Here is a 20,684-nt window from a genome sequence, read left to right as displayed (position 1 = left end):
CGGTTTCAGCAATTTCAACGCTGAATTTTCAAATTTATAATAAATGACTAATTAAAAGGGGATGTTAGTTAGCTGCGTAGATTAGAGCTTTGGTCCTTGAGAATGTGCTTGTGCTGTACATCCGCCTAGTAAAATGGAACAGTTAAATATTCAATTTGATTCTTTTCATTTTCATTGCACTTTGCAGGAATTTACGACTGGGTAGTTTGAACTCAGCACATAGATCAAAAAGGACTTAGAGCATAGATCAAGGGGATGGATCACCCCTAATGCACATTCATTCACTACTCCCCAAATGTAATCTAACAAGACTGATCAGGCTCCAGTGATAAATATATATGCAAGGTGTAGTAACAAAATCCTTGGTAACACTTTATACAGGACTCGAATAATTGTCGAAAATATGTTTTAAGTTAAAGTTAAGCCATGCATTCACAGCGGAAGTGCAGACTTTTTTGTCCATAACCCCTTTTCCTAGTTTTACCAGAGAACTGCGATCAAAAAATGATACCGGTCACTTGTCAAATCTCCTGGACTGTCAGACAGGGTGAGATGGTCCTTCCAGCAGCCTGTAGAGCTCCAAACAGGTTTGGCAGCACTGTGGATTAATTACCTTCTATTATTCCACTGTCTCACGGATCATATGTCATTGTCTGGCAGCCCGTATCTAATCCAAGAGGAGAAGGGAGAAAGGAGAGAGAGAAATGAAGAGAGAGCATCAGGAAGAGAAAGGGAGAGGCAAAGGGAGAGAGCGATAAAGAAAGAAAGAGAGGGATTGCAGAGAGTGAAACTAGCAGTGTTCTGCAGAGCCTAATCAGAGCCCTGTCATAGAAGACATGGATGATGAGAAGAGGGCCAGAGGTTATTGTGTACCCAGAGAATGACTTGTCAGTCAGGACAAGCACAGGTTAACCCTGCCTGGATTGTTACATACTGCACCTGCAAAGGCGGCCAACGTTGTGACTGAGGGGAGTGGAGATGCTGTGGGTCTCTTCACTGCTGTAATGAGTGTGACACATGTCACTCAAGACACTGATGACCATGGACATGCACACACACAGACACCACGCGCACTCATGCACACACACTTAAATATAGTCATTTCTTATGAAACTATGTCGACAACAGTACAGGGTCTTCTCTACTTGTGCTGACATTTTCAGAGCACCAGGTGTTCGTTGAGATGTTTTTCTTCTCCCTCTAATGAGTGAGTATGAGGGTTACAGAGCATGTCCTAAATAACAGGATCCCTCCACAGTGCTGGGGCACCTCCTCAGGTCATGCTTATATAGAACTGGCTAATCCAGCAGAGAGAGGGTGTGTGTGTGTTTGTGTGTGTGTGTGTTGGTGTGAATGTGCGTGCTTGAGTTGATGCATGCTTGAGTGTGTGTGTTTCACGTGCCTCCTACTCAAGTGTTTAAAAGTGTGTGTGTGTGTGTGTGGAGTGGAATGTGGAGTGCTGGTGGTCCCTCCGGCTCTCAAAGCACAGTTCACCCACTTTGAAATGCAGAGAGCGTTGGGCCTACTGTAGAAGACTGCTTTTCAGATAGGAGCTTTTTTCAAAGCCATTGAGGAGGGAGAAATCTGGCGAATGGCAGACCTTCGTCGTACTGACCAGCTGCCAGCAAGGGCCTGATCTCATGGGTGGATATAAATAAATGAGATTGGGCTGTGGAAGCCACATAGCTCTTGCTGTCTGAAACCAGATATTGAGTGAGCATCACCAGGGACAATAGCCAATGGGAGCCACAGACAGCATACGATAGGAGACACGTGCATGGTCTGGAGCCACAGCCAAGATAGCGTCTCTGTTCAGGTGTTTGCTAGGACACAAGGCAGCGGGGTTAGTTTCTACAAAGGTAGAAAGAAGCCCCCAAGTTGGATTGGGGGAATGTTTTTAATGTCCTTCATGTCCCCTCTACCATGCAATGTAGTTGTGTGTCTCTGTCTGTGTGTGTGTATGTAGTTGTTAAAAACGGATTGAGAGAGAGAGAGAGAGAGAGAGAGAGAGAGAGGTGAGATAAACAGAGAGAGACAAAGTGTATGTATTTGAGTGGAAGCCATTGAATAATTTTCATTATATGAGCAATTTCATGGCCAATAAACCAATTCTGAATCAACTGTTATCCCATAAATATATGGCCTGAACTCATCCAATAAGCCAATTACTGGATGTTTTTATTTAAACCCAAGCTAGCCAGGGGAGATGCTTAGTTTAACAGGACATGACGGAAACAGGCTGAGACACATTACCATGTATAACTAGCAGACGTATTGTTGTGTCACGTCTAAGTAGAGTTGTTCATATATTTCCCCTTATTTTTGCAGTCACCAGCTCAACATTTAGTAAACGGTAGAAGTCTGATACCTTCTCTTTATGTTGTCATGTGTTACCCCAGTAGCTACTAACTCATCTTCACTCCCTCTAATCAAATGGATCTGAGGCCCTACTGTAAACCACTGAGATGACTTAACGGATGTTAAGACAAATTTGCCATTAGTTTTATGTTGCGATGCCAAACTATTGGATTGGTGTTTGGAATAGGTGTGAATGGGCGACCCTGATGTGGACTTAAGTAGCAACACAGAAGTCCAGAATCTGGGACTTCTTTAGCTACTGTCACACAGAGCCATTATTCCCCTCTCTCTATGAACATCTGATGATATATTTGTTGCACTGGTCCATTTTATCTTGTGATTTTGTGAAGACAGACAGAGGCACAACATATCCTGGGACAATATAATAATAGTTATGTACAGTCTGTCCTCTGAAAAAGCTATACTTATTTAAATAAGTCTTTGAAATGTACATCCTGAAAGTGGTTTTACCACAATAGCAAATTGTGGTCATAGGTACCAAGTTAGTCAGAATAAGAAAGACAACATGGATATCATTTCTTTTAGAGCTGTCACTATGCGTGATCAACAATGGTTTATTATCTTCTGGAGCATATCCAATTGCTAATCCAATGACTCTCCGACTGTTTGCTTGAACCAAACCGTTTTCCACTAAACTGGACAAACATGCTACTACTAATGATCACATTTTAAATACATAACACAAAACAGCAGATGTACAGAAACCACTTTTTTTTTTTTTATCTAAGCCTTTATGCTAACTTCTCAGCCTGAGCAATTGTTCCACGTCAATAATTAATTCAAAGTAGGATTATTGCTTTGCCATTTGTGTATGCAAGTGTTAGTGTGTGTGCAAGTGTCAGTGTGTGTGTAAGTGTGCACTGTTTGTGTGTGTGCGTGCAACAAAATGGTCCTGAAACGGTGTAATCGTGAAACACTCCTGCAGGATCTAAGAAACAACTATGGGTACAAACAATACAGAATTGATATAGTCAAGATGGAAAATATTAAGTCATGAAACATGGGGTTGGGAGTTGGGAACATTATTTATGACTAAATTTGCATGCTATGCCTGTATTTGTTGTGCAACAATGCACTTAAGTTAATGAGATTTCTGCAAAGATTAGCAGGGAGCTCGGGGTATAATAGCCTGGAGCCTCTTCAGCCCATTTTGGACAGTATACTCATTAAGTAGCATATTCTTATCCATACCGAGAGCTCAGACCTGACCCTGCTGTGGCAATTACAAAAGTATGAACTAGTCAATCTTTCCCTGTTAAACTAATTATAATACCTGCATTTTAACACAACCATGTACAAAGTGTGTCTGTGACAGTGATGTTCAATTATAATGCACAGAGCTGGTCTCTGGAGCTCAGCCTATCGATTCTTTGATCTGGAACAATGCCAAGGGTTTAACGAAATGTCCCTCGCAGTCCTAATGTCAACCTTTAATGCGGATAGTTTGCCACCCCTTTCCCAATACTTTGTGATGCTGGAATGCAGTGTACATATGAGAACATTATCCGTTGAATGTCATCGGGACTGATGTCTGGTGCTGAATGATGCAAACAGTGTGACACCTGGCTCCTTTGCTCTTGTTCTCTTTGTCTGCCTTTCTCTTTACTTCCTATCATTCCCTCTGCCCCACCCTGCTCTCTCTCCCTCTGTCTGTCTCTGCCTGTCTCTCAAACCCAACACATACTCATTGGAAAACAAATGTTTCGTTGCTGATTCACATTCAACAATCAACACAACCTGCTTCACCTGGGCTTGCATGTTCTGAACCTTTTTTTTTGCGGAGCACTTCCAAGAAGTATTCATAAGGCAGATGAAAGGCAGGAGTGTGGAGCCCGGGTCCACAGATCCATGTCAGGAGCCTCACGACACATGCCTTTCAACAGCTTCATCTTCCTTTCAGGGGAATCTGGAACAGAAGTCATTGGCCAGACCCCATGTAAAGCACAAGGAATCCGTTTCTGTGTATATCACAGGCGTGCATCTCCTGGGTGTGTCAGGGTCTTTGAGAGCTTGTCACCTTGATCCCAGTGCTTGAGAGAAACCAGTCGTCTTTCTGTCATGGGTAATAAGACCCTTCGCTGTGAAGTATGATCGAGTAAAACCATGTAAGTTGGGAGTTTTTGCCATGGAGTCAAACGTTGATTTCGGAGAGTTTCAAGAAAGTGTAACTTCTCTGTTGTGTAAAACAGTAACACTGGCGGCTGTTTGAATGCATCTTGGTGTGACTGCCTACCCCTGAGGGATGCAGTATAGGGCTCTCAGCTGTAATCTGACATAGAAGAACCAGCGGCCTCATTCTCAGTGTGAATATTAAGGAGTCTTTGCCATGCTAGCAGAGCAATGCAACAGCTGCTGAGAGACTGGCTTGGACAAGGACCCCATGCCCTCGAACATTCACTCCATTGGCACTAGTGGCCCGCCTCAGGTGACTGCCAAGGCTTTGTGATTGGTCCCATGAGAAGCAGGAAGCCCAAAGCAGGCTGTGATCTGAGAGGGTGGCCAATGTGTTGAGCGCTGACAGACAGGAACTTTCAGGAAGAGAGAACAATGTAGTGCTCCTCATTAGGTTGATACCTGTTACTGTTATCCATGGGGACATATGTAACTACTACTCCTCCTGCCCCGCTCCCCCTTCTTCTGGGCATACATCCCTCCCTACCTGCCTTCCTGCACACCTGTGGACCATGCCAGATGTGTCTGGAATGGGGTTTATGGCTCCATCTGTTCCCTTCGGTGAGGTCAACTCTCAGGGTAACTCTGTCTTGGCTGGGTACCCATAGTTAAGATTTAACTAGAGACCTTAACAAAGACTGACAGTGAACGTGTTTCATTTTTTTGGAAGACATATGCCATGAGCCATGTTCTTTTGTAGCCAGCTAGTATCCCATCGACATCTGTGCCATAGAATTTTCTTTATATTAATGACTAAACCTGAAATGATTAGAAAAAAATTATGATTCCTTACAAGACTAAAAAAATACTAAATGAATTGCATTTGATAAATATGTTTCAAAGCAACTCCAATAACTTTCACTTCTTAAAAGTTTAGACAGTGGTGGATGAATAATTTATGAGTGATGAGCAAGCTTAACCTTTAAAGGAGAAAAATACAAACACCTAATTAAACTATCAAGCTACTCTTTGGATTAATGCTGCATGCAACTGTGAAATATCTTATCAATTCAAACAGTAACAACTGAAGCAACAACAAAAGTAATTTTCTCTACTTCAATATACTTAATATTGGAACACTTTCAAGAGCAAATCAAGGACTCAAGCATCCTCCAAAAGCTTTGCTTTGGTGTACCAAAGCATTTAGGGAGCCTGGAAAGAAATTGAATTTTTTTAAAGGGATTTGGAACATGACTCACTCTCTCAGGTGACTGAGTCTTCCATGCGAAACTGTTCCTTGTAAGACAATGATGCGTCATTGTTACAGTAGGTCTCTCTACTAGGTTTTATTTTTCTGGTCTTCTCTCAGTACCTGTCTGTTTTCACCATTTACAGGTATGTCGTCTCTCCCTAGTTGCATTGCACCCACTGAAGAGTAATAATATTTTACATTATGAATGACTTGCTTAAATGTAAGCATGTTCTGTGCAACATGGTGATGAGTAATAGTATAGTTATGGTAATTGGTTGAATTAAGTTGCCATGGTTGAAAAAAACTTGGTTTAATCATAATTATTATTGCACAGCATTTAAGAATGTTTAATCCTTGTGTGGTTTTCCAATTTCTGCTACTCATCCACTGCCTGATGGACCCCTAAACTTTATTGGGGTTAAAAACAATGCAGCTATAACAACTTCTCTAAACTAACCCTCAATTTGGGTTGTGATAACATGGCCATTTTGCTAACATGGCTGGCCATTTTGTATTTATACACATTAAGTGAGCTACAACAATAATAATTTAAACAGAAAGTTTATGTTGAGCGAATAGCGTATCTTTGTCCAGAATCTACAATGTGAAATATTATTAATAACATTAATATTATTACTCCAATATCAAGTGTCTGTGAGGTTTAAATGTGGTCGATGATGGACATGTACATATCAACTGTTGAATGCTAACCTTTAGCCTGCTTAAAGCGTGGGTGTTTGTTTGATTAGCAGAATAAACACTACCGAGACCTTACTGACTGGTTGTTGCGGTACTGTGGAATGTGTTCTCTTTTTTAGGAATTAAATATATGTACTTTTTAAACCCAATTTGCACATTTTAAAGTAATCCCTAAAACTGTGAAAACTCCTGAGGGAGATGTCAGTTATTCACTGATATAAAAATAGACACAACCAGTAGCTTTATTCATCCAGTCTTTGATAATACATGGATAACTATACCTTTAAAGCAATGCAGCTAATAGTATATCTGCATATCAAACTGTATTAATATATATTTGTTTTAAAGGTTGTTAAAAATCTTCAGTAAAGTATAGTTTCACCTAGGCCTATTATAAAAATAGCCATTGACGTGTTAATGCATTTTATGATGTAAATTGTCACTTAAGGTGTAAAATCATGTTTGTGGTCCCAAAGCTGAGACATTTTTTTCAAACGACAGTGAATTTGTTTTGCAATGCCTGTACTGCACATGGTTGAATACTTTTGTGTCATGACTTTGGTTCAGTAGGGGAACCTCATTTTCTATTTTTGTTTGTTATATATATAATTTTTTTTTAATAGATTTTTTTTGATGTCTAAAGGTTCTTACATGCTGTTCTTTTAATAGTTAGACCTCCTAATTTAAGATGATAAGATGAAGACCAGGGACAATGTTCTTATTAATGTTCAAAAATAACCTTTGCATGAATCAGATGTCGATCTCTGATTAACTACAAACCAACTTTTCTTTTTCTTTCACTTCAGAGATTTTGCTCCGGTAGTGACCTGATTCTTTTGAGGCTTTGCTTTTGTTCCTTCATTCTTCTGACTTCAAATGAGGATTTTATAAATGAGACAGTCACAACTGTCTCTGCATGTCTGTCTGTGTCTCTGTCTGTTTGTCTGTCGTTTCGAGACAAAGGTTTACCGTCTTTTAATTAGTTGGCTTCATAATTAATCCTATGTGAAAACTACGAAACATTGAATCATATCTCAGTGAAAAATACTTCTTATTTGAAGGTTAATTTGAATTTGAACTAATTGATGTATGATTTTTAGATGGACATCTGAAAAGCAACATTTCCACATAAAAGCAAATCCGTTTTTCTTTGATTTTCAGACTCGACAGAGACTCTAACAAGGGAATCCTCCGTAAAACATTTGCTATGCTGTTTTAAACCGCATTTGGAAAGAAGCGCATTCTTGCTCTTGTGGTTTAGTTTGTTCCCTTTGAACACTTTCCAAATGACCGTTCTGCAAGATTCGTTATATTTATACAACAAATAGGGTCATAAGGGAGGCCTTTGAGGCTAATTGAGAGAAAAAATACGTTTTTATCAAGCTGAAGATGATAGGGTACATGTAAACCACAACACTTTAGGGTGCTATCTTTATAGCTTCACATCTATTATTCATCTCATACTTGCAAGCTTTGCATCCCCAACCAGAATCAGCAGCTAGTCTTTTTTAGTTATTACAGTAAATAGGATAGTTAGGATAGCACAGTTGATAGTTAAAACCAGTATTCAATGACAAACAGAACCAAGGTCTCACCCATGGCAGATTAAAGCTCAATCCACTCTGCTCAAAGCAGGGTCGGTAACTTTTGAAAGTATGTTTTTAGGGTTCGGACCGACTCACTGATTGTGGGAGTTTGCAGAGGTCACTAAAGAACCTCTGCCTAACAACAGTGCTAGTCTTCAGACACCTTGTTTCATGTAATTAGTGTAGTGTGTACTCGGTGCTTATTATTCTGTTATTTATGAAACCGCAGGGCATTTTTGAGCCACCTGAGACCAGCCGAACGTGAAGTAAATTAAAACCAATTTGAGATTAGAGAGAGAGAGAGATGGGGTAAAGGTAGGGGAGAGATGAAAAGAACGTTTTCAAATGTTGTGTCTGCTTCATGTGTGTTTGGGAGTCTTCACTTGTGTGACTTAATATTGATATATCCTGCCAGTGTAAACAAAAACAAAAATGAGTTGCCCGTCATACTTAATTCAGTGATACTTCCATACAATATTGATATAAATCAATTCTTTACAGAGAAACCGTGTACTTGGAGAACTCGCTCTGGATAAGAGTGTCTGCTAAATGACTAAATGACTGAAAATTAACTACATTCAGTGGAGATGTTGTGGTGAATTTCATACTGTTAATGATACTGTCAACATTTTATCAAAGCTGCAGCTTTTCAGCAAAGGTTTTTTTTCTGGTCCCATAGTGTGTATCAACGCATGTTACGGAGCAGGGTGCACCCTCATACCAATGTATAGACCTGCTATAAAGAGAGTATTGTATGATTTTAAACCAAACTTTACTTTCCTGATGTTTCAATGAAACCAGTTGGGATACTGAAGGAGAGGTTACTATACCTTAGGTTGGTGCTTGAACAGTGTTGGACTGTGAAGCAGTTATCGTCCATAGTGTGACTGGTGTTGCCGGTGCCCTTGGCTGGCTGGCTGTGTTGTGGGGGCAGCAGATGGACCTGGGCTGCCGCTGTGCACCCCTGGATTGGACTCATCCTCGTTTACTGTCATCTTTACACTGTTGTGGGTCATTCTACGCAGGGCAGACTGAGTAATAACACAGTGATGGATTATACAACCGCTGTGTGTGTGTGTGTGCGTGTGTGTGTGAGGACAGGTCACCTCTGCAGCACACCTGACCTTCTCCATGGTTTCCTGGTCCATCTCCAAACCCCCAACACCAAGTACCAGCATCCAGTTCCTTCTGCACTTAGAACTATTAAGTAGAGCCTCCTGCTTCCAGGTGGGGTCAAAGGTAGAGAAATCTGAGGAATCACCTACAGAAGTCAGTGTGGAGATTTTGTTTTTGTTAAACAACAAAATATCACTTTACATAAAGGTTAAAAACACACACTAACATGTAACTACATGGCATTCCTTTAGTAACACTTTCTGTCACGGCCACAGCCGTGCCCCCCTATTGTTTTTGGTTTTGCCCTGCCCTAGTGTTTCCCTGTCACCTGTCTCGTTCAGTTGTCGTTAGTTTCATTGTGTTCACCTGTGTCTTGTTTGTTTCTGTGTATTTAGGTTCCTGCTTTGTGTCCAGTCTTTGTCTTAGCATTACCCTTTGTCCCTGCGTGTACCCTGTCTGTTTCCCGTTTTGAGAATTAAACCTGTGTTCCTCACTATGCCTTGGTACTCCCCTGCATTTGGGTCCAACCCCACCTCACGTCGTGACACTTTCGATCCAGATGCTTGTAATATGCATACGTTGGTATATAGTTGTATGGTCATCAATTTAAATGTACTTAAATGTATACGTTATAATGCTTTCGGTTTTTTATTTTGGTAAAAAAAAGTAAGATTAAAGTTCTTAATAAAAGTCAATGTTGATGCCTGGCCCCTACTATTATTAGTGCTTTATACTTTTTATGGCATCCTAATTAGAAAAGAGGGGGGAGAGTGCAGATTATTGCTGAGGCCCTGCAGATAGGCCTGTGGGTCTTCTGTCTCCAGAGAAGTGCTTTATCGAGGGAATCCATCTATTCAAATATGGAGGAGCCCTGCATTATTAATCTGGCAAGGACAGACAGAGGGAGAGAGAGAGAGAGAAAGAGAGAGAGAGAGAGAGAGAGAGAGAGAGAGAGAGGGAGAGGGAGAGGGAGAGGGAGAGGGAGAGGGAGAGGGAGAGGGAGAGGGAGAGGGAGAGGGAGAGATTTTATGGAGAGAAAATGTGAGAGAGCAAGAGAGAGAGAGATACTGGCTAGCAATAATGGCATGAACACTTGCACTGTTGAAGGAGTGAACAAATGGATGCTGTGTGTGTGTGGCTGTATGAATGTGGTTGTGCATGTATGCCTACGAGCATGTGTGTGTTTGATAGCCTGTTTGGTTGTAGTGTGCTTAGCTGTGACAAGTTGTGTTGTTAGAGCTCCCCTGAAGGTCTCCATTCTGTGGTCACAGAGGCGTACCACATGTTGGGAACAGATTCTCATGTGTGGTTGAGTCAGTCTTTACTACTCATCCATGGGTTAAATCCCTCCCCGGCTTCAGCTATCGGCCACTCAATTGCCAGCCGACATCCTATTTACTAGTCTAACGGAGCTAAAGCCAACCACAATACTTTTTTTCAGACTGAGAGGGCTTCAGTTGAACACCCTCAAACGTCCCAGTGTAGTAAACGTTGACAGTGCATACTGAGTGAATACAACAATTGTTCATATCAATGCTTTGCTCTTCTCTTGAATATAAATATTGGTTTAAAGAAATCTGACTCTGTACCCACTTGTTTTAGGCTACTCCAAATACTCAAGGTGTGCAGATTCCAAATTGTGATACTGCCCATCTTTCTAGATCCTCCAGCCGTAAGTAAACGGTGGGTCAATATCACCTGGGGGAAAAGGTTCAGCTTTATTATAAAGATGTGCCTCCGGCAATTCAGAGATTGATACATGCTACAACTCAGCAGGACATCAAACAGGAAATATGTCAACATTGATTTCAAATGCAGGCTACATCCTCAGCCACAGGATTGTATTCATTGTGTGAATTCCTTCAAAATAACTGACCTTAAAAATAACCTTAATACTTTTGGTTGTTGACCTTCACGTCCCTTCAGCAGTTGGCAGTTTGTTTTGGATTACTTTTGGGCAATAAGCTCCGCACCTTCCACTGTAGTTTAGATTTGACAATTGATGGGTAGAGGTATCATTCATATAAATGAGGCATTGATAGATCAACAAACCATAAACACAAGTATTTCTGGCTCTAGCTCAACTGCGGACAGAGCTGAACAAATGAAGATTGCAAGAGTTTGGAGATGGACAAGGAAACTGTGGAGTATGTCAACTCTACTGTAATTAACTTGATGTGTTGATAGTACTTCATTATCTTTTTGTATTCTAAGTTATATGTTTTTCATACTGTGAAAACGTTTTTATGAAGTGATAGCTCCAAGAAAGATCTGCAACTAACCTATAAATCACGATCATAATAACAAATGTGGTAAAGAAGCTGTGTTGAGGAATAATAGTTCAATGTGAACTTGTATTAGGAAAAACAACATACTGAATGTTTACAGTACATACAAACTTCATATACAATATGTATGGTAAAACTTTAAATTAAATTTACAATGTTAGTACCTAGGATTAGCAGTATTTGTTATTAGAAAAATGTGGCATAGTGGGGTGTTGGCCTAACAGTTGGTACAAAGTGGAATGGTACAAAGTGACTGTTGAAGGCTGTGTTAATTAAACAAGATCATTATTTATTATTCAGGTCCACTTACCACAAGGGACAACCCCATGCCAAGTTTCACTTGTGTAACAACCTATACCACGTACACATAAATAAATGTAATTACACAGCAGGTCGTATTTAACTGCGGTAACAATAGGTATTGCTGTGTACTTGCATGGTAGTTAATAGCCTGACTTTGTTTTACTCATAATTCTAGTCAGAATATGAGTTTGATAACTCTCCGTTGGGCTGTGAATATGGGGCGTGTTTCAACCGAACTCGTAAAACAAATGCCTCTTCACTCAATTGGATAGACGTACAACCAATCAGAGCAACGTAATATGTTGTCTGTTGAAAACGAATTCAACCCAACCATTCTTTGGTGACGTTGTTGATTACGTTACTGTGGATCATTTGTCCATCATTGAATAAAGCCCGCCCTGACAATTTCATTGGTCCGAACAGCTCCTGTTCTGACATAATTTTTCCCCAAACGTGCCCCCCAGACCCAACTTCCCGACCCAATTTTTTTGTGGGCGGGGATAAGTTGGGCTGGCAGCCAGGCTAGGTATTTATTGTACGCTTAATATTTGTGGGAAATGTTTTGTATAAAGGTTTGATATGAACGTGTGCATGTCCTATAAAAAATTCACATTGAACAAACTCAAGCCAAATCCCCGACTACAGCTAGTGTGCACGGCTCAAATGTGCATGTCTACTGTTAGAGATGAATAATATGTGAAAGGCTGACCTAAGGGTCATTTCAAAGTAATTCTGTGCAGAGGAAGGAGATGATGTTGCTGTTGAAGTAGTGTGTGAGATCATTTCTGTTTGCAATATATAATGGTCAAACGTTGAGTGAGGTCAAACCCTGACCGTCACACCTTTAGAGTGATTCAGTGCCTGATTAGCTTTCCAATCGAGAGGCCAGCACGTCAGAATCTGCATTTGCATGGTGATTGACCTGAACTGCATCTATTTCTTTCCCCTAACCGCAATGATAATGGAATAAATTGTTGCAGGAATGATGGAGCGATTCTTCAGTTACTCCTGTCTGCCCTCCTCTGGATTCTGACCAGTGAATTATCGTTGATTCTCTTATGACTTTCCATTTTAGAACAAAGTCCATAGACTATCCATGTGTCACATCAAACTGAGGGTTTCACATGTACAAAAGTACAGTATATAGAAATAGTAATTGTATGAATGCACAAACCCTATTGGTTACAGTTCAAATTTAATTTAATAAATGTATGTATGTATGTTTTCTGGGGCTACATAATGCATCTGTCTGTACATTTGAGTGCTTGGGTATGGCTTGGTTAACGATTTGCCCCCCTGGCCTTCAGAGAAACCTTGTATCGGATTCATTCACAGGTTTTTGCTGACCGGTATCTTTTGTTGCAGATGAGGGTTTTCTTCTCTGAATAAAATGAATACTCTCACTCTGAGCTTTGGGGGTTAGAGGAGGACATGGTTTCAAATAAACTCAACTGAAAGAAAGTGTGTGTCTGCACTTCTCACTCTGACACACACTTAATAAGCATTTTTATTTTAAATTCTTGAGCATTTTATTGAGGTTTCCATCTGATACTTTAACTTATCTTGACCAGCATTTTTGGTTGTTTGCGGTTCTGGGGTGATGAACTATGTGCGGTGGGTTGAGACCATAATAACTTTCCTCAAACCAAATATGAAGCTGTGTCTTAGTTTAAGAGGAAACCCTAACAGAATACACATTGGTGTTTGAGTAATGTTCTTGATCCCAACACAACTCGCAGAAATACTTATTTTCTTTATCAGACTTGGCATCTAATCAATCTGTACAGCAAGGAGGGAAAAATAAACCTGCTCGCTATGCGTTTAAATATGATGCGTTTAGACAGCATAGGCCCTCAAGTCAGCATATACAGTAGATCTCTGAATCACTCACAAGACAATGTTTAATGGGGGCAAAATCTCACCCTGACAGATAGGTGCCTTGAGTTTAGTTTAAAAAGCCTGTGTTTGCACATACTCTATACATTAAGATGAAATTCCCATGGTGCAACATCTTAAACAAGTCTAGAGACATACCCATGTAGCCTTCTGTCAATTCATCAAAAATTGGCACCTGGCATGCCAATTCCAAGGTGTTAATTTCTTTGGAAGAATGATTTTTGTGCAGTGCACGCGTCACATGCACATACATCCACACACCCACACAGGCCAAGGTGGGCCTCGTATTGCTGTGATATATTGCTGAGTCCGTAGCCTGTATCTTTATTTCTTGCATATCATGCATTTTGCCGTCAGGGCTCAGGCCTGAAAGAAATGTCAAGGTAAATGATGCCTTTACTCCTTCTCTGCACAAAGAGAATGAGACTCATCAGTGCTCCCACGCTGTAGTGGGCGTGTTGGTTAATGTCTGCCATTCCCCTCCTGACACAGGCCACAGGTTCTTTGATAACAGGAGGATCTCCAGGGCGGAGCCGCTCATTGATCGTCCACAGTGCTGTTGGTGTTACAAGCCAGTTTGTTTTCATGGAAAAGGTTATGCCGTTGCAAAGTAGTTCAAGCCAAATCCAGAAAAAGGTTTCATAAGGGGGCCCGTTTGGTTTGAAAGTGCCACTTTGGTTTGGTATTTGCTATCTTGACTGGGAGGATGGAATATTTTAACTCTTTTGAGCCTCTTCCTGAACACAAGGAATGAAGGGCTGTTAATTAATTCCATACAGGCTTCATTATCCCACTCTCACTGCAGTTCTTACAATGTCTGACATACAATTCTCTGTCACGTTATAGTAAAATGATGTAGGCTATGATGCATATATGAGTCATTCAGTTAAAGAACAGACACATTTTATTGATAAGTTGCTGTGTACCATACAAAAGAGGTTTTTCAGTAGTCTATCGCTGTGTGTGTGTGCGTGCGTGCGTGCGTGTGTGTGTGCGCACAGGAGTGATTCCTTTTGTTGTCTTCCATCCCACAGTAGGGAACATCTCAGTGGCATGCTAATGGATCTCTGTCGTTCAGTGTGTGTGTGGGGTGTGTGTGTGTGGGGGGGGGGGGGGTGTATGTGTGTGGTTTCTTCAATCCGGGGGGGGGGGGGGTATGTGTGCAGTTTCTTCAATCCAGGGTAGTGTGAAGGAGGAGGCTTCAGAATCACTGGCCTTTTGTTCATGTTGGGTGAGTATAGCTGATACAGGAGACATGATTAGTAGATATTCCAACCATAGCACACTGATGACTCATACTAGAGTATTCAGAGGCTAATACAGTAACCTATTTCAGTATTATTCTGTAGTTTATTCACAAAGTAGCATTTGGTTTGGTTCAAATGTTAAAATTGTATTTTATCATTCTACGGAAATATGACAACCATCTACTTTCCTAAGTTACCAAAGTATTGATGGACTATGATGGATTGTTAAATATAATTGTTATGTTTGAAATGCTAAAATGGACAGGATCAAGTGTTTACTTTCAGCTGTCTGGTTACATACAGGTATTCTTTATATCACACTCTCAATTTCAGTCACTGATGTGGTGGTCTTATTTTCCTGTGGTAGACATGTGTGCTGTTATTGGACAGTGGTATGGGATTGTTTTTGTTCTTCCGAACACTTTGTCCACACACACTAGATGTGAGATTCTCCTATTTTCATCCTTAACTTGAAATGACTGGATTTGAATCCTTGTGTGACGTTTTGTTCACACTCAACGCTTGCTAGTCTGATGGACTCACAACATTGTTGGGTTTCCAAAACAATACAGCCATGACAATTTCTGTAAACAAAGCCTCGATTTGCACCTTGCTGTGGTAGTGTGGGGAGTGTTTTTATTAACAATGTATCAAAATAATGCATCAAAAGAATATATTGTGATAACATTCCTACAAGTCATGTTGTAATTTGTACATATTACAAAGCTTATACTTTTAAATAAAGCAAGGAACAGTCAGAAAGGTAAAATGACAAACAGGTTATTGGTGCTGTGTTGAAGCAACAGACCAGGGAAGAGGAAAGAATAGAGAAAGCACACAGCAAGTCATTTTAACTTTTTTCACCAACACACAAACGTTGATATTACCACGCCTAGATGTATGTAATATAAATGTTTGTGGGGGGGCAGAGTGTGAAAAAGTGTTTTTGTACAAAATCATCACAGAAAATGAGCTAAGCCCAATGAGTATTAGTTTAAAAAGTATTTGTTGTATACTTAATTTTTTGTAAATACTGAAAATGGGTCCTACATACCCCAAACACTACACAACAATTATACTTTCTCACTGTGGTACTTGTAACTATTTTTAAAGCTGAAGATTTTTTTCAGTTTGAACCACCATGGTGTCATTTCAAGAAATAGATATCTAATGTTTGCAGATGTCTAGGGAAGTTGTTAAATTGTTAAACTGTCTTCCAAAAAAACAAAACAAAAAAACATTCCATTGGGTTTAAAGCTATAATAATCCACTGTATGTGCAAGTGACAACTAGATCCTTGAATGTAAACACCAATGGTTCTCAGTTTCCAAGAATATCATCCAAACATTGCATCTGCTTTGCTGTAATGGGGAGACTCAAAAGGATGACAGGTCTCTTCTACAGTTGAAAGCATTTTAGGGCTCTGTTTAATGCACTAATATTAGCACTTCCATCAACTCTCCAATATTAATTATCTCCCATAATTCCCTCCAATCTCCAGCAGATGCGGTTCCATTTGGGCTAATCTTTCTCTTAAGCCTTGTCGCAGCACACTCAGAAGTCTCTGCTTGCTAAATTTTTGCTGGTAAAACTATAGCAACATAGCAGTAAAACCACTATTGTTGAACTACAACCAGTTGTATCACCTAGTTTTATCAGAAGATCATACTTTGATCACACTTTAAAGCAAATAACCAAATTTTTCTGGGTTTAACTGCATGTTCCTTACCGCTAATTAGGTATATGTAGTCATTGCAGATCATTTATTTATATCTATATATATATATATATAATTATTTATTTTTTTTCCTGTGAAAATATTAAATAAATAAAAACTTATGTGATTATACTTGCAATTCATTAAGCTAAGATGATTAAACATTAGGGCATGGCCTATTAAATTTGTTTTCCTGATTGGCACAGAGCCTTCGTTATTGCATTTACATTAGTGATGAAGTTGAAGGCGAGCATGCCCTTGTAACTCTTGGCCTTGGTTCTAGTGACAGCCAGGCAAAGTGATTGTAATTATCATCACTGTCATACGCACAGCCAACGTCTAGACGCAGTTTTATTGCAACAGATTGGACCTGACCCTGTAAATAAACAGATTGTTTTTTAAAGCCTCCAGCTACTCTCATCATGCATAGCACCCTTTTCAACTGTGACGTTGGTTCCTTGGTCAAAATAATTTTCCCATAAACTAAATTTTTTGATGTATGACTGCCATCATTCAAATCAATTTCAAGTGCATTTGTCACACACAAAAAACTTTAATGGAACAAACCAGTCACTGTTTTTCTCCTTTCCTCTCCTCTCCTCTCCTCTCCTCTCCTCTCCTCTCCTCTCCTCTCCTCTCCTCTCCTCTCCTCTCCTCTCCTCTCCTCTCCTCTCCTCTCCTCTCCTCTCCTCTCCTCTCCTCTCCTCTGAGCTGTTCTCTGCAGTTGTGTCTCGCAGAAAGGGACCTCAGATGGTGCTGTTGTCGTGACAACCAATAAGGGAGCATCAGACTTGCATGGGGTGGGGTGGGGGGGCAGCAGTGCGATGTAGAAGCGGGGGTGGGGTAATCTGTTAGAGCGAGCGCAGGAGCGAGCGCAGGAGCGAGAGCCACTGAATGGAGAGAGGACTGACTCTCCCTCTCTCTGAACAACTCACAGGCTGCGTGCCACTGTCTTTACGCGGGAGCATAGCGGCTCAGTGGAATACGGTCTTTGCGCTTAGAGGGTTTACGGAATACGTTTTTTTTCCATCCGAGGCTTTTCCTGTTTGTTATCTATTCTACAATAGCTTCGCTTTATCCAAGAAGTATCGGAGCGCGACTTTTATTTTCCAATAAAGTCCAGACAACACTTTTCTCTTGGATCTACCACACGTCCCATTCGAAATGGTGGTTGGTAGGAGATCGTGTTGGAAGCAATTGCAGGCTGCTTTTTTCAGACTCCTATGTCTCATTCCTACAGGGTTCCCGGTGCGAAGTGTGGATATGCAGCGGGCGAGTGCGACTGACAACATTACCATCCGGCAGGGTGATACAGCGGTAATCAGGTAGGACTCCGTCCAACTTTCCTCTACATTCGCTGCATCCAAGTGATGCTGCGTAGCCTACTGTATGTAACCTCACACAAGTACACGACGGATATTCTGCCATTGATTGTTTGAATTATTTTACTAGGCGGAGCGAACCATCTGATTTAAATCAATGTGTTGCAATTTATGTGCACTTTTAAATTAAACTCGAACGAAGTTTGAATTGGATGCAAAAGATGAAAGGGCATTAAGAACCTTTTACAATACCTGGTAGCCTACTCCATTCAATATTTTGATTTAATTGGCATAGGAAACTGTAGCCTATAGCCTACAAAGAAAATCTGCATTTATTTAAAAACTAATTCCCGTAATTTGGCACAGATTCAAATGATGTCGTCCAAAGTGTGCTAAAAATAAACGCAACCTATCGATAGGAGACCACCATATCTTATACGCTGTGACTGAGAACATAATGTGCGTCACACTAAAGCCCAGAGATGCTTTTCGCGGATTAGGAGGCTGTTGGTTTTATTAAGCAAGGGAAGATCGGAGTGATCTGAGGCTGCTGCTGCGAGGCTGCTGCTTAAAATGTTGAGGTGAAGAGAGTATGGGACGGGGGGATAAGAGGGGTTGGCTGAAGGCTATTAACTGCGCCGTTAGATTCCTTGAATGCAAAGTAGCAACTAATATCTTAGGCTAAACAACAAAAACTCATCGTAACTGACATCGGCTAAGTGTTCTTTGGGTCAGGTTTGTCGGGAAAGGTCTTACACTTAATCACCTACCAGACAATGCAAGCTGTCAATTTAAGGCTATTGTGATATTGTTGGACAGATGTCTTCGGTCACGTGGACAGCGACGTGCGTTTTGGACGGATATGCTCTCTTCCAAGAGGATTTGACGTGTATTAACAGGGCACTCCCCCGCCCTCGCTCTATTAATATTTTGAAGTTGACATTGTTGTTGGGCTATTGCTTTACACAAAAACAAAACTAACCTATTCTCAAGTAGCCTACCCAGGACATTTTATGATTTTTTAGGTTAGGGTAAGATGTTTAGGTCTCACATTGTACGGTAGGGGGTTTATAATTTGCCCCTTTCAATAGTATACTATAATTTACCTAATTATGTATAACGTCCTTATACCTAATTGCTGTACATTGTTTTAGAAGTGATGATATTTAACATTTGCAGTGTCTAGGTGAGGAGTTGAGAACAAGCTCAACCACAAGGACAGTCCATGTGACCTACACAAGCCTTCAAATGGAACCAGTGAGGATGATGATGATAATGATGATGACATGGAAAGAGGCCCATCTCATTTTGCTGCTGGCCCCTGAGGTGCTGAACCCATGGGGTCAAACATTGTCTGTCAATGTTGATGTTAGTCTGACCTGCATATTCAGGGATAAATCCACTCAACGGAATCCCTCACAGAAACAGCCAGCTCCCATCAATATAATTACCTGATCATCAAATGAGTGAATTCAGTCTCAGCCATTGTTGAACTTAACCCAGGGGTCATTCCATTTGTCTCACTCTGAAAATCCAATCCAGTCTATCCCAGTGGAAACTCAGTTTCCATTAATTCAGTCAATGCATTTATTTCCTTCAGTGAAATTAAATGATGACCTTTTTCCCCTGGTTATGGAAACTAGTGAAATTCATAGTTGACGGTTGTCCATTTGAATACCATTCAGATTGAAAAGCCTCAGATTTCAGCCCTTTTATTCTCTGTATTGGATGCTAGGTTCCAGTTATTCACTGTTATCCAAACCACACACACTACAGACGTTTTTGAGTCTTTGAGTATAGCGGCTCAATTTTAAAACATCCACCATTTTTCAACCTCGACTGCCACTGCAGCAAACTAGATAGAAAACATGAGAGGGGCTTTGAGGGCAAGGCCCCAGGCTAGTCATTGTGGAGCCAGAAAGTGTATAAGTTGGTTTAGACTAGCGGTAGCGCTATGTGGGGCCTGGAGGTGCAATATAGTTAGCGTACCTTATCTAACGCTTGTGGCTTAGCCATGACACCACTGGCAGAAGCAGAGGCTGGAAGAGAGAGTGTGAAAATTGTTTGGATATAAAAGCAGCAGGCTTATGTCTGAAATGTAGAATATTACACCTAATCAAATACATGAAAATTAAATGTAACTGCCTTTAATTGTGTTTACTCCCCTGTGCATGGACTCAAATAATTCTATTGTATAGCAAAAATAAGACACAAACTAACCACCATTTCACCACTGAGTAGAGTACTTAGCTTTTGCAATGGCTTCATGGACAGTATTTCCACTTCAAGGTCATCTTGTAACGTAACTGAAGTTGTGTAATTTAAAGTGGAATGGTATTTTGTATTATATACTACTGTATTCGTGGTGGACTAAATATCAGCTGAAGGGACTTAAAAATACTTTGACCTCTTTTGCTTGAATAACCGCTTAAAGAGTTAATCCGGGTAAGCTTATAGTGTTGCTAGTACTGTTGGATTCTTCAAGGGGGCCATTACTTATGGACAATTGATCATTGCATTACTAGCTTGAGCATCAAACTGTACTGTTTTATTTGTGTCTGTTAGAATTCATTTGTGCCTGAGGGTCATGACAGTGTTCTGTCAGCTCAGACAAACATTGCCCAGAGTGACATTTTTAAGTTGTCTCATGTCAGTTAAACATTTTCATCAGAGAGGGTTACATCTGAGCTGATATCCCCACGGTTTTGTCAGAAGCTCACACATTTAGGTTTCACTGACAAGCAGCCCATATTCTGAGACCACATCA

At 40.5% G+C, this 20,684-nt stretch overlaps 1 protein-coding gene across 2 annotated transcripts in view; it reads left to right on the top strand.

Annotated features, from left to right (window-relative positions):
• Window positions 1–20,684, top strand: part of LOC124478106 (limbic system associated membrane protein) — a 254,800-nt gene that overhangs the window by 142,956 nt on the left and 91,160 nt on the right. Inside the window, exon 2 of one of the 2 annotated variants that reach the window (XM_047036244.1) lies at window positions 17,836–17,920. In XM_047036244.1, the coding sequence (XP_046892200.1) occupies window positions 17,836–17,920 (85 nt within the window). Of the gene's footprint in view, window positions 1–17,462; window positions 17,921–20,684 lie in introns of those variants that run through there. The other variant, XM_047036242.1, reaches the window with a different exon arrangement.

Source organism: Hypomesus transpacificus, chromosome 15 (assembly GCF_021917145.1).
Source record: "Hypomesus transpacificus isolate Combined female chromosome 15, fHypTra1, whole genome shotgun sequence".
NCBI classification, from domain to species: domain Eukaryota; kingdom Metazoa; phylum Chordata; class Actinopteri; order Osmeriformes; family Osmeridae; genus Hypomesus; species Hypomesus transpacificus.
This window is presented reverse-complemented; position numbering and strand designations above follow the sequence as displayed.